Genomic DNA, 13,707 nt, shown 5'->3' on the forward strand with positions numbered 1-13,707 from the left:
TGACTGACTCCACTGTACTTTATTTTCCTGTTTAGTGTACCTTGAACAATGAAACAAACCATTTTCTTTACCATTTTCATTACAAAACACAAGCAGGACATCGTGACTCTTTGTCATCAATTTGGGAAAGTTGATGTTTCAACGTAATACAACACAGAGGCGGTAAGGTTTGGGTCCTCGGGTGCCTCCCAGCTTGAACTCCAGACTAGGCTGCTCTCCAGCAGGAGCAGAGAAAGAAAACCTCTGAAGGAGGGAGGTGAAAAAGAGGAATAACTCCATCCTGGCCAGCTGCTCCCCGAGACACACACGTTGACCTGTAAATAGAAATTACCATGGAATTTAGTCATGAATACTAATACAGTACCAATGCAATACCTCGAACTAGTCGCACAATCCACAAGCTACTCCCTTTGATCAGTTGCTCCTGGAGGATATGGGTTGCCAAACCAGCTGAGCAACATAATGTCCCCAGTTGGACGTGCCCAAAAATTCTTCCCAGGAGGCCAAGATGCCTGTACCACCTTAACTGGATCCTCCCAATGTGGAGAACAATAACTCCACCCTGAGTCCATCGAGCGACTTTGGAGTTACCACCCAACAAAATACCAAGGAACATGGTTAATGCACTCTCCAAGTCCACAAAGCATACATGGATCGGTTAGGCATACTCCCACATTCCTTCCTGGAACCTAGCTAGGGGAAAGTGCTGGTCCTGTGTTCCATGGCTGGGATGGACTAGAGATTGTTCCTCCTGAGTCCAAGGTTTGACTACCTAGTAGACCCTCTGCTCCAGCACTCTTGCACAGACCCTTGCATTGGCTGAGGAGTGTAATCCCCTATATTTTGAAAATACCACCAGGTCCGCCTTCTTCAAGACGGAAACCATCACGCCAGTCTCCCAATCTAGCACAGTTATTTATTCACCGATCCTGATGTCCAAGCAATGTTGCTGAGATGTGTCAACCAAGACCGTCTCACGACATCTAACGTCTTGAGAAACTTAAACAAACCTTAGCCACCCCTGGAGCCCTGATGCCTCAGAGCTTTCGATCTACATCAATGACCTCTTCCCCAGTAATGTATGAATCCACCTCAGAGCCCATAGGTTTTACTTCCTCTGTCCAAGACATCTTGTTGAGATTGAAAGGATCTTCAAAATGTTCCTTCCACTGCTGTACACATCAAACAGTACTGATAAAGACAGATGTCCACTTGAGACACTTAATAGTTTGCTTGACTCTTCTTAAGGGCCAGGACACACCAACCTGATAATCGGCCGTCGGACACCGTCAGGTCGAGGTCGAGGTCAGTGACTCGATTCCGGTTGGTGTGTACCATGCAGTCGTCCATCGGCGTCCGCGCCGGCCTTAATTTTGGCCGATGCGACATGTAGAATTGACCACTAGCCCTCAGCCTCTATGACCAATCTGATTGGTGGAGCGCCAGCCAATGGTCGGCCGTTGGGTTGGTGTGTCCCGGCCCTTAGTGCCAAATGAAAGTCCCTGCTTATGGCCTCAATTAACTTCTCCTATCGGAGAGTACTATCGGCCAATCACATTCCTAACGTGAGTAATGTTAATCCAGTGACAACAAATATTACATCCTTTTGCCATTTTAATAGTCTTTAAAACACACTCTCTGAATGTTGGATATGATGACTCAAAATGCAGGTAACACACCATAGAAGCACTGTATCAATTGACTAACCTGCAGAAAAAGGTAGAAAAGCCTCTCTCTTCCTGAATTTACCATCCTGGTCCAGGAAGTGTTGAGGGTTGAAAGTGTGTGGAGTTTCCCACATTGACTCATCATGTAGGACCGAGTTCAGTGTAGGTAGGACCATGGTGCCCTGAGGAGAAGCCCGTCATTAAAAAGACTCAATGATGAGAGAAGAGAATACAACATCTGATCAATGTTGGAATAGATGTTAAGTATTTAATGATTTAGTTTCTTTTTTTGCAAAATAATCCAAGGATATTGAAATCTTTAAAAGACTGTATAAAATCAGCATCTTTTTCATTGACAACCCTGTCCAAGGTCACATTCGTGTTCAAGTTTATTTATATAGTACCTTTCACCCACAAGTGCGTCTCAAAGTGCTTTACATAATAAAACAAAGCATGAAAATGGCAAAAGATGACAAATTAAAGTAAACACAGGTTAAAAACTATGATAAAATATATACATGCCTAAAGGAAATGTATTAATTATCATATTTGGTAAAACTAGAAAGAAAATTTAATAATGAAGTAGCTACTGTACATAACTTAAATCATGAAAAACATTAAAACATATTAGGACGTCTCTCCATCTGGAACCTCCAGTTGTCAGTTGTGTTTTACAGAGGTGCCATACCTAATCTATTCACGACTGAAACACTGGAACAGTAGGGCTTCTGACAATTTGTGATTCCTTTAATGGCTGCTACCAAGAGAATTGGCAAGAGGCATGAGATGTGTCTACGCTCAAACCTCATTAAAGCAGTTAGTCATATTCAGTGATATTCTGGGCCTCCTACCCGGACAAATAAATCTTGATATCAAGCGGCTGAGTATGCAAAATAATGAACTTGGTAAGAAGCATCTGAAATGATTAGGGTAATCTTGGAAGAACATGGATTGATTCTAGTCAATCAAATAATGACGAGGAAAGAGATGATAAGCGGAATAGGTCCAGTCTTATTTTAGAAATGATCCTGTCATAATTAGCATTGTATAATTTATCCAACCCTATGGACCCCTGGTACAGAAGCAGATTGTCCACCTACAGGGAACCTTTACAATCTTCTTCTTCTGGCCCTATTCTAGCAATTTGTATAATCTCTAATAATTTTAGCAAAAGGCTCAGTAGATGGTGAGGAGAGTGGGTGAAAGGGTGGCGTCAAAAAGTAATGACAGCTAACAATATAAACTAATTGTAGCCCTATGCTCATGAAATAAAATGATTACTAAATCCAACTTTGTCAAGCCTTTCATATATTGTATATAATATTAATACGCTTCTGAAATTGTTTTAAATTATAAAGTCATAAATGGGGATTATGTACCTTTGGAATTGTGTATCCACCTAGGACTGTGTCCTTGCTTGTCATGTGAGCCAAATTGAGCGGGATGATGTTGCCCATTCTCTGGATCTCGTGGATGACTGCGTTGGTGTAGGGCATGTTTTCTCTGTCAGACATCGAGGGCTGTCTGGAGGAACCAATCACGGCATCTATCTCAGCCTGGACTCTCTCTGCATGCAGTGAAAACACAGCAAATGGAACTTTGTGTAGTTTGAAGATGACTGTGAGGGAAACTGAAAGACCAACACACTTTGTCTCCCAGAACAGGTGGAAAAAGTGCTGAATTGGAACATTAAAGCAGCACAACGTAACTTTCAGCTTTTCTGAGTTTGGCGGCATCTTTTGGACAAAAGCGGTAGTGCTTTACCAGAAAGCACTACGTTTCCCATGAGCACCAGCGCATACTGCCGGAAAACTGTTCACTTGGCCGGAAAACCAAGTGAACAGACGGAACGCAAAAAAAAAGATGTTAAACTGCTGGAAAGGAACTGGAATTTACCGGGATACCTTAAACAAGGAAGCCAGGGACCGGTATATGGAGAAAATAATGATTATTAACGGTTTGGATCCATATGAAATCCCTAATGAAGAATGGAGCTCCTCGTCGGAGTTGCACTCTTTAGAAGGATTTACTGCCGCAGTTCTGCAGAACCACCGTCTCCGGCTACCTTGTTTAGGAGTGTTTGGCAGCTGCTTTGGTAAATGTTTGACTCGCCATGTGTTTCAATAAATTTGTATAATAGTACAACATACAGTACATGTTTTGTATTACTCTTACTTTTCTTTTCTTTTTTTTGACTGCTATGTTATGTTGAAGAGGCTCCGAGGCGTGAGCAATATTTTTGTTTTCCTCGTGAGATTATTTTTTTCCTCTGCAGCTACAAATAAGAGTTAATATTTTTTCCTCAACAAACTAGTTTTATCTGAAGATTGGGGTTAATTGCACCGCAGAGAGCTGGCCAGCAACTGCGTTTAGCTGGCGAAGTGGGGAATAAAACCCGTGTTTTGATCCGACCCGGTCTGTGTGAGTGTTTGTGGTTTAAGGCTGATTTATGGTCCTGCGTTAAATCGACGCAGAGCCTACGGCGTAGGGTACGCGGCGACACACACCGTACGCTGCGCGTCGCCACGTACCCTACGCCGTAGGTGTGCGTCGATTTAACGCAGAACCATAATTCAGGCTTTACTGTGTGGAAGGTTTGGTCGTTACAGCCGCGATCCAAAGCGAGCCGACGACTCTTTCACTCTTTTACTCTGTTATATCAGATACTTGGCCTCCGTGGTTCTGCCTCCGAGCAGGAAACCGGTGAAAAGTTAAACCATTAGCGATCTTTTCCCCACGTCTGTTGTGTGGAGCTGCTGCAGCCACAATGCAGCAACGGGTTACCAGCTTCTGCGGAGCTGCGCTCCACGCCCCGCCCATTTTCGTCTCGACTGCGAATCGGGAAGGAGGGGGAAGTGACGTATGCCGTAAAGCAGTCAAAGCCGTAAAGATTTGTAGTTTTTTAGTGTGGCAGGGTTCCTACCATGCTCCTCAAAGTTACATAGTGCCAGTGAAAGCGATACAGACCCCCCCAGACCATGACAGAGGTGTCATTAAACCTGTTGGAAGTTGATGTACCATCACAATGACTCTGGAAATATGATATTAAGGTGGAAAAGTTACGTAGTGTCGCTTTAACTATGCAGCATGACATCATACTGTAGATAGATGCATCAATGCGATACAGGTTTGTTGGGCTTGCACTCGCACCTTGTATGTCAGGGTAGTAGATCATGTACAGCATCCCCCAGTTTAAAGTAGTAGTGGTGGTTTCAGTTCCAGCACCAAACAGGTCGAGAGTGCAAAAACACAAATTGTCGAGATCAAAACCAGCGTCTTTGTCCGGATTCTAAAAGAAGAAACAAGACACAAACATGAGACTTTGTTGACACACAGTAATCAATGTTTCCTGAAAGAACAGAATCAAAACAACTTTCACCTTTTCCATCTCAATGAGGAAGGAGTCAATGTAGTCTCTTGGAGATGATGGGTCAATGGTCTCTTTGTGTTCTTTAATCTTGATTTCTACAAAGTCTCTTATTGTTTTGAACAGAGCAAATATTTTTCGATGAGATCCAGGAAGCCACTTCATAAGCCAAGGTACTGTGTTGTACATCTTAATTAGTAGAGACAGATTTATTTGGTCAACCGACAGTCAACCAATGCAGTTTCTGGTTAGGCTTCGATTTATCAAATATCACAGCAGCAAAGACTCACCTGCACCACAAAATCTCCCTCCAAGTGTACAATCTCATTGAAGTTGTGGAGAATATTCTGGTACTGCTTGTCAGCATACTCAAATCGATTCCCAAACACCAAACAGCAGATGATGTTGGACACAGCATTGTGTATTAATGGCTGGGTACTGAAAGGCTGATCTGTAAAATAAAAAAGAAGAATAAAGACTTTATATATATATATATATATATATATATATATATATATATATATATATATATATATATATATATATATATATATAATGATAATTACAAAATTAAAAACAGTGTAATGCAGTTTTTTTACCTTGCTGATCTGCGAAAGCTTCAGCTAGGTATCGACACTCCTGTTGGATGAAGATCTCCATGGTTTTCTTGCCCAGACCAAAGTTTCTGAGTGTATGAAGAGCGAATCTCCTCTGCTGCTTCCATAAATATCCATTTGATATCACAAGACCTTTTGGGAAAACAAACGAGTATTAGAGCCAAAAGTAATTTGAATCAGATGGTTGTAACCTTAAAATCCCAATTGTACACAGTGTCAAACGTAAATAAAAACAGAATGCAATTATTTCTAAAACTGAGAAATCTCCAGTTCTTGTCCTTTCTGCTACTATCCTTATAAAAAGATGGGTCATACCCTTAAAAGGAGATCCTTGTCTACCGTTTATAAAATCATCAAAAAGAATTTGAAGAGGTCCCTGTGTGAATAGGAGGCTTCATCGTCTTTGGTCCCCAGACAGCACTGTCTTAAAAACAGGGGGCATGGTTTTGTCATTGAAACCACTTCAATCGCTCAGGAACACTTCCAGAAATTAAACAGCAAATTATGTCTAAACACTGTGCCACCACAAATCTAATTAATGCAAAGGAGAAGCCCTATGTGAACATGATCCAAAAGTGTTGCTGTCTTCTTTGAGCAATTTAAAATTGACTGAAACAAAATTAAAAAAAATGCCCTAGTGGTCGCATGGATCAAACTTTACAATTATTTCCAGAAACCATGGAGGTTGCATCCTCTAAAGAGGAGAAGAAAATCTGTAAAGTCTGTAATGTAATCCAAGAATAGGATCATATTCCTCACTGCCATAACTCCAGAAACTGGTCGCCTCAGTTCTCTGTTGCACTGTGATAAACATCCCATAATCCCAACTGTTTCAGGACATGTGGCTTCCATGAAATCTATATTACCTACATGTTATCCCATTTTTTTTATTGTGAATAAAATATGTCTTTATTAGATTTTCAAATGATTGCATTCTACTTTTATTTACATCTTGTTGTGTCACAACTTTTTCCAAAGTAAGGTTGTACTAAACACCAAACATCCAACAGCGACCACCAAAATACAGCCAGCAACACCTTTATTTTCCATTAGTTCCTTAAACAAGGGAATATCAGGCCGATCTGTGAAGTCTTCTCCTTGTTGCACCAAGGCTTCTTTCACGTGTTTGTAGCCATTAATGATCACAATCCTTCCACCGAAGAAACGAAGGCTGAAAACGTTGCCATATTTCTCTGCAAACTGAACACAGACTGCAAATTTATCATTGCACAACATTCAAAAAGCAGATATTGATTACCAAAGTAAACAGTGAGTGAAGCAAACAGGCAACAATTAATTCAATTCCAATATTAGCAATAGTTAATGACTCCCTACCAGTCCTTTACAAATAAAGTGAAATAATTAACACATAATCCTTAACAGTGAGGTGAAAAGTAGTAAACACTCATAGTTGCATCCACTGGGAGAGTTAGGGAATCGAACCATAAACTTTCTGTTTAGAGGAAGATTTTGTCAACTGCCTCCTCTCCACTTCAGTAAAGAAAATGTTTTAAAGGTCTTAGTTGTAAATCCCCACAGCAATCAATTTTATTATTATTAATTATTATTATTATTATTATTATTATTATTATTATTATTATTATTATTATTATTATTATTGTGTTTTCATTTGAGATATTCAGGGTTACATCAGACCTCATACCTCCGTGAACTGCAGGTGAAGTCTGGCTGGTTGGATTCGATGAATATCCCCGATGAAAGGAAGATCCCGCGGGCCAGGAGGAAAGTTTTTAGGACTTCTGTTCTTCAAAATATCACTCAGCAGCAGAAAGACACAGATAAATATCAAAATGCTGAGGCTGTCTATCCACTCCAATCCGAGAGCATCGTAAATGGTCACCATTTTCTTTCTTCTCAGTTTCCCCTGCGTTTACCACAACATGAGGTCCGTAATGTGCGCTGTTAATTAATAAGCCCTCAGCGAGCCGGACTTTCAAAATAAAAGCACCACTGTGTCACACAAGCTTGACATTTCACCTTAATTTTTTGTTTACTAAGCTATCAATTCAACCCGCTGAGCATGAACAGCATGAATGGAGAGGAAATGTGACTTCTTGTTGTTTAATCCCCTTGTCAGTTTGACTTGAGGACTCTTGACTTGTTTAGATATTCATTCTATAATTAGGGGTACATGTCATGTCCATGGGCTGTATTTATCAATTTTACTAAATATTCACTTAAAGCAATGATCAACTTTATATCAGGGCACATTTCTCTTTCATTTAATACAAAAAAGTCAACAGATTCCATCATTTATTTTTCAAAAAATGCTTATTCTATACTGGATTTTGTTGTTTTTGTGCTGTCCGATTTGCTAAATGTCAGGTTTTGCTCTTCAGATTAACACTAAAATACATTTTTTTCTATTTAATTTCCATAATTATTTGTTCAAAATAATCATTAAAATATTAGAAAGGGGTTTTAAAAACTATTTGGTTCATGCATGTACATTAAATCATCCACTTTGTGTGTGTCCGAGAAATCTCTGTCAACTGTGTTACCCATTGAAAAAACCCCTATAAATCAGCAATGGTTTGCTCCAAAGTCACATGTCCAAAATTATATGATGTCCCTTCCTTCAGGGAGGGAGATTTGAAGACAGTGTGCTAAATTTCTACTCCTCCTCTTCAATATTTCATCAATATTATTGTGTGTACATAGAGTGGGTTAATTGATCGTCAACTGTGTTATCAACATGTTCTTGTGAACTTGCTTTACATGTTATTTTTACAAAAATACAGAGAAACTGTATAAAAACATGAGTTGATCAAGGCCATGTAGTGACAGGTCCAAGGTCTGCAGTTAGCACAAAATGCACTAAAATGGCCGAAATGTCAACTGTGTTACCTGTCAACTGTGTTACCCCCACCAACTGTAACACTGTAACACTGTAACTGTAATTAGAGTTTAAGCTTGGCAATTATCGAATTTAGCACATTTAGGGTGTATATTATGGAAACAACTAGATTTTTTATCAAAAAAGAAAACTGATTTTGTCACTTTTGGTTGATATGAAATGTACCCCTAATTATAGAATGAGTAGATGACATGAAAAACACATTTTTCTTGATTTTTTGTGTTTTGTTGGGTGTCTTGACATCAAGTGGACTATCTTGAAGTAAAAGATCTACTTCGGGATCTGATTTGGGGTCGAATAAATGCGCATTAGCCGCCATTGTATATATAAAAAAAAGTTTTGGAATATTGCTGTGTCCTTCGGTGTTACTATGGCAGCATGAGATGCTGTGAGGAAAAAAACTGTAAGTTTTCGTTCATCTGAGGGGGGGGGGGGGGGTTTGGGGGAGAGGAGGAGTGGAGGACTTGGGGGGGGGGGAGGAGCGGGGCAATGATTGTCAGGAAAGGGGGAAAATGACGCGTTTTTCACTGCGCAAAAAACACCGTCATAAAAAAGCCAGGCATGGAGTACTGGAGTGAAGTTTTTCTTGTTACACCTTTTTAGACACATTTGAGGGATATTGGCCAAGACTTTTAATAGTGTTAAAAGCATGTTAGAAATTATGTCACAATACCTTTAATGCCCACATACATCTAGTCCCCATTTATATTACAGCACCTTTCTTCTTGTTTTGAGTTTCAGCTTTCATATAGATGACTTTAGATTATCTTCAAGTACACTTTCAGTGTACAAAATTCACTTGTGTTTAGGAGCAAAGGAGGGGTCCGTTTCACAAAGCAGGTTCAACAAACTCTGAGTCTAATCCTGAACTCTTAGTTGACTACTCTGAGATCGGAAACTCTGAGTTTTCGGTTCCAGAACAGCGGATTTGAGTTAATTTACTCAACTCTAAGTAGTTTCACCTGGATGCAGCACAACTATAAAAAGCCAGCATCAATTGAGCCCTGAAACAATGATTCACTATGGCAACCGGCGACAACAAAAGAGCCACATACTTTTTCTTTTTTTTTTAAACTTTATTTAACATATCAATACCATACCAGGTTAGTTTCAGAGCGTCTGTTACTACGGTAACTGACCGAGAGCTTAAGTTACCTCTCTTTGTGAAACAGGCTAGAGTTACTCCTCTTTCTCTGGTTTGAGTTACCTCCCTTTGTGAAACGGATAACTCAGAGTTTCCCTCATTTCAGGGTTAACAGACTCAGAGTTTTCACTAAACCTGCTTTGTGAAACGGACCCAATCTCTCATCAAAAACTGTTGGCCTTCTTGTGTCCTTTATTAGGGCCCGAGCACTGACAGTGCGAAGGCGCTATTGTATCTGTAGGAATTTTTTTAATCGTTTTCCTCATTTTTCTTCTGACAAAAAAAGGGCCTTTTTGCCCCTCTAAACGTGCCCCCAAAGTCACCAAATTTTGCACGCAAGCCAGGCCTGGCTTAAAATTAGATATTTAATGATTTGCATTAATGGGCGTGGCCTAATGGCTCAACAGCGCCCCCTAGAAAACTTTGTGCCTCAAGCCCCACAATACGGTTTGACGTAAATGCACAAAAATCGGTACACACCTGTAGCATGTCGCAACTTAAGAAAAGTCTCGTGGCGCCATGGCCGAAGCCAAACAGGAAGTTGGCCATTTTGAATTAATCGTGTAATCTTGCCATTTATGCCATTTTCACGTGTCGTACTTTAACGAACTCCTAGCAGGATCGTCCGTTCGTCATAAAACTCGCTCAGGAGACACAAAAGACGTTAATGATGAAAACTTATCAAAATCGTGAGTTTTCGTGAAATGGCGTGGCCATGGCGCCGCGTCAAACTTCAACGTTAAACAGGAAGTGATACTAGTAGCTAATTGGTCTATATTTGATAGATCATATTTTCTGACATAACTTTTGAATGGTTTGACATAGAGAGTCGTGGGTGGTGTCATCGGTTTTGACTCCTTCACCTTAATTGGTGCAAATATGCCCCGTCCCTTCTTCTGATTGGTCGATATTTGATAGTTCCTATTTTCTGCCATAACTTTTCAATGGTTTTACATAAAGAGTCATGGGTGGTGTCATCGGACTTAGTTTTGAGTCCTTGACCTTTATTGGTGAAAATTGCACGCGTGAGGGCCCGTTCATCGCTGCTTGCAGCTTTAATTTCAACTTAAAGTTGAAACAAGCAGCGTCCAATTGGAAGGCTGCCAGTTTAAACTTTATCGTTCCCAGAGGGCAACTGGTATTATATAACATAACATATAGGCGTTCCTGTAGTTAGTTCTGGACACACTGTGGTCTCAGACACCCTGAGGCTGCTTACTAGATGTCCCCATAGATGAATATCATGTTGCAGACTGTACAAATAATTCACATTTCCATCTTTAATACCTCATAACTCCTTTGTCCAGGGCACAGCGATCACTACCATCCTCTCATTTGAAAAATGTACGAGTTCATATTTACAGTAGATGAGTCTTATGTGAAACAATGACGTCCACCAACATCAGTGGCAGCAAGTCAAACATGGGGAGCATCTGGCGAGGATGGAGCTGTTCCTTTTCTTTACAACTCTCCTGCAACCCTTTGCCTTCTCACCTGTTCCTGGAGAGCTTCCCAGTTTGGAGGGTGTCTTGGGCTTCACCTATTCCCCCGAAGAGTTCAGGATACTGGCTGTGGCTCGTTGATGTCATCCCAGCCAAACACCAAACATGACTTTGACTTATTTTTGATACCTCCAGGTCACAACATCAGTCTAAAACGTGTATAATAGTTAGAGGATTTGATATTGATAAACTTAACATTACTATGATTAGTTTGATGGGTTTGTATAGTAACAATGTGCTAAATGTGTACCGACATCATCTTGATTCATTAGATGTTACAGTATATGATGTTGTGATCACTTAATAACTATTCTTTGTTAAAACAGTGCCAAAGAAGTTCATTATCCATCGTCCATTAAATCTGCACAACTTCACTAAATGGTTTTCCTTTTTTAATTTTTTTCTGGTTTGAGCTTGTTGAGTTTTGGTGAACGTGGAGCCTGTAAATGATTTAAGCCTGGTGGTGCATTGCAAGATAAGGCTGCATAGTGCTTTAAAAGATAATCAATCATTACGGTATGTTAAATGCAGTCCAAACATTTGTATTTATTACAGTATATTACTGTGACATATTAACAGTTCTGATTACTTTGCATGGACTTTGCAGCTCTCTGTAAAATAAAACATTTTTGGATGGATGGCCAATTTTTAGTTTTCTTCAAGGACTGTAATAGTGTTTAGAATATGTATTTAAAATCAACACTAATGTATGTGAATGCATGGAGGTTTTTCACAAAAACAGCTAATTGAAGAAATGACTTTTTTTCCCAAAAACAATTTGAACAACTTGAAAAGTGCCCTGCAGAGTAAATAAAGAATGTCATGAGCATTTTAAACCATCCATATTTTGCCCAATCAACAACCAAAACAACTGCAAAAGAGAATTAAATAAGTACAATGGTAAGATGTAAATATTACTCATTTTACAAGCACATTTATTTATTTTTTTTACCTTTTCTGCACACATGATACCATGCCGGTAAAAACCTAAGGCAAATATATGTGCATTATTACTATATTTAGTATTTTTATATTTTTATATTACAGTTTTTTATGCAACATTGTTCAGTCTAGTGTAAGTCACAGATTCAGCTCAGTTAAACCCAGCTACACCCACCTGTCCAATAAACCAGCTGGGTGCCTTTTGCTATTACTGAACTTTATTTTGTTGGCTTGATTGTTTATTCTAAAACGTCTGATCCCTGATTAGATGTAGAGGAGTTTGCACGCACTGCGTTTTATATAACTTTATATTATATTACTGAGCTGAAAGTCTCATGAGTTGCGTTTATGATGTTAGATTTCATCATACATACAACACAGGGGTTATGCTAGTCAAGGGGCAGATAGGTGTGGTTTGCAGCATGCTTTGCAAGCACGTTTTTACCTTTGTACAAACCTGTGATATACTGAATTTTCAGCTGCATGTCCTGGGTGTGTTGGGTGTGCTATAAAACATAAATCGAGCATGAATGAACTTTGAAAAAAAAAGGCTGGTGCTTCAAAGATGAAGAGGAAAACATATGTGCATTGGCATTACTGCCACTGCCTGCTTTACTCTTTAACCATGTGGCATTATAATGTTCTGCTGAATTTTGACCTAAAGGGGCTTCTCTTGTTTATCTTTATATTCCTCCTAGCCGACTTTCTCAAAAACAAAAAGCAGCAAATTTTCCTCCAGGACCATTCTCCCGTTCATTGGAAATATCTTGAGTGTAGATGGGAGACATCCACATATTTATTACTACTGATTTACATGTTTCCACGTAAGAGCCTTGTGAGTCATCAAATATTACTTCAAAGGTGCTTTAACAATTACTTTTTGTGCTTTTTGTGTATATTCGATTTCAGGGATTATATATCAACTTTATTGCAGACACAGGTCCATATAAAACATAATACAATATAAAACGTATAAAAATAAATAAATACAAAAATATTAAATATACATTGATAATACATACAAGCTATTGCTTGTAAAATATTCAATTTATAAAACATACAAGCTATTGCACCAATGCCACCTTAGCCTAGAGGTGAATCTATAACAGCTTTTCAAAGGGCTGACTAAAGCTTCAATTATGTGGTTCTCTGATTTGTCCAATCGACACATAAAACCAAACATCAACTGTCTTAAGAGTGCCTCACAAGTTGGCACTCTGTTGGACACAAACAATTGACTGGCACTATGCCACCTAGGAACACGCAGGAGCAACCTAAGTGCATCATTGTATGCTACCTTGAGCCTCTGCATGCTCTTTATCTTAAAGTTAGACCACAAGTGAGCAGTATATAGCGGTGTCATGTAGGTTCGAAACAGGGAACACTTCACAGAGTCAGAACACATAAAACTTCCTGATAAGCATGTTAGCTTGAGAATAAATTTTACAGCGCTGTCGATACAGGTCTTTGTCATCCGTCCAGTCATCAGAAATTACATGACCTAGATATTTAATTTCCTCACATACATCAAGGGGGCTGTCTGCCAAATAAAAAGTGGGAAAAGTTGATTTCCTGTCCCCAACACTTCTA

General features: G+C 39.4%; 1 protein-coding gene across 1 annotated transcript; it reads right to left on the minus strand.

Annotated features, from left to right (window-relative positions):
* On the minus strand, positions 1 to 7,580 carry LOC133458178 (cytochrome P450 2J4-like). The gene is made up of 9 exons (XM_061737804.1): positions 7,315 to 7,580; positions 6,689 to 6,851; positions 5,634 to 5,783; positions 5,325 to 5,485; positions 5,047 to 5,223; positions 4,818 to 4,956; positions 3,047 to 3,234; positions 1,708 to 1,849; positions 1 to 314 (listed from the first exon to the last, which is right to left on the minus strand). The coding sequence occupies exons 1-9, from the start codon at positions 7,513 to 7,515 to the stop codon at positions 139 to 141; spliced, it is 1,497 nt and encodes a 498-aa protein (XP_061593788.1). The 5' UTR covers positions 7,516 to 7,580; the 3' UTR covers positions 1 to 138.
* Positions 7,581 to 13,707: the final 6,127 nt, after the last annotated feature.

The sequence above is a fragment of the Cololabis saira genome, chromosome 13 (genome assembly GCF_033807715.1).
Source record: "Cololabis saira isolate AMF1-May2022 chromosome 13, fColSai1.1, whole genome shotgun sequence".
Lineage (NCBI taxonomy): Eukaryota > Metazoa > Chordata > Actinopteri > Beloniformes > Belonidae > Cololabis > Cololabis saira.

Excerpts from the sequence above, each read along its gene's own strand:
- LOC133458178 (XM_061737804.1), bottom strand. The coding sequence starts at position 7,515 with ATGGTGACCATTTACGATGCTCTCGGATTGGAGTGGATAGACAGCCTC. Across the intron at positions 5,784-6,688 it reads GGAACTAATGGAAAATAAAG|GTCTTGTGATATCAAATGGA; the intron begins GTGTTGCTGGCT and ends TTTTCCCAAAAG. Across the intron at positions 315-1,707 it reads TTTTCTACCTTTTTCTGCAG|GTCAACGTGTGTGTCTCGGG; the intron begins GTTAGTCAATTG and ends TTCTATTTACAG.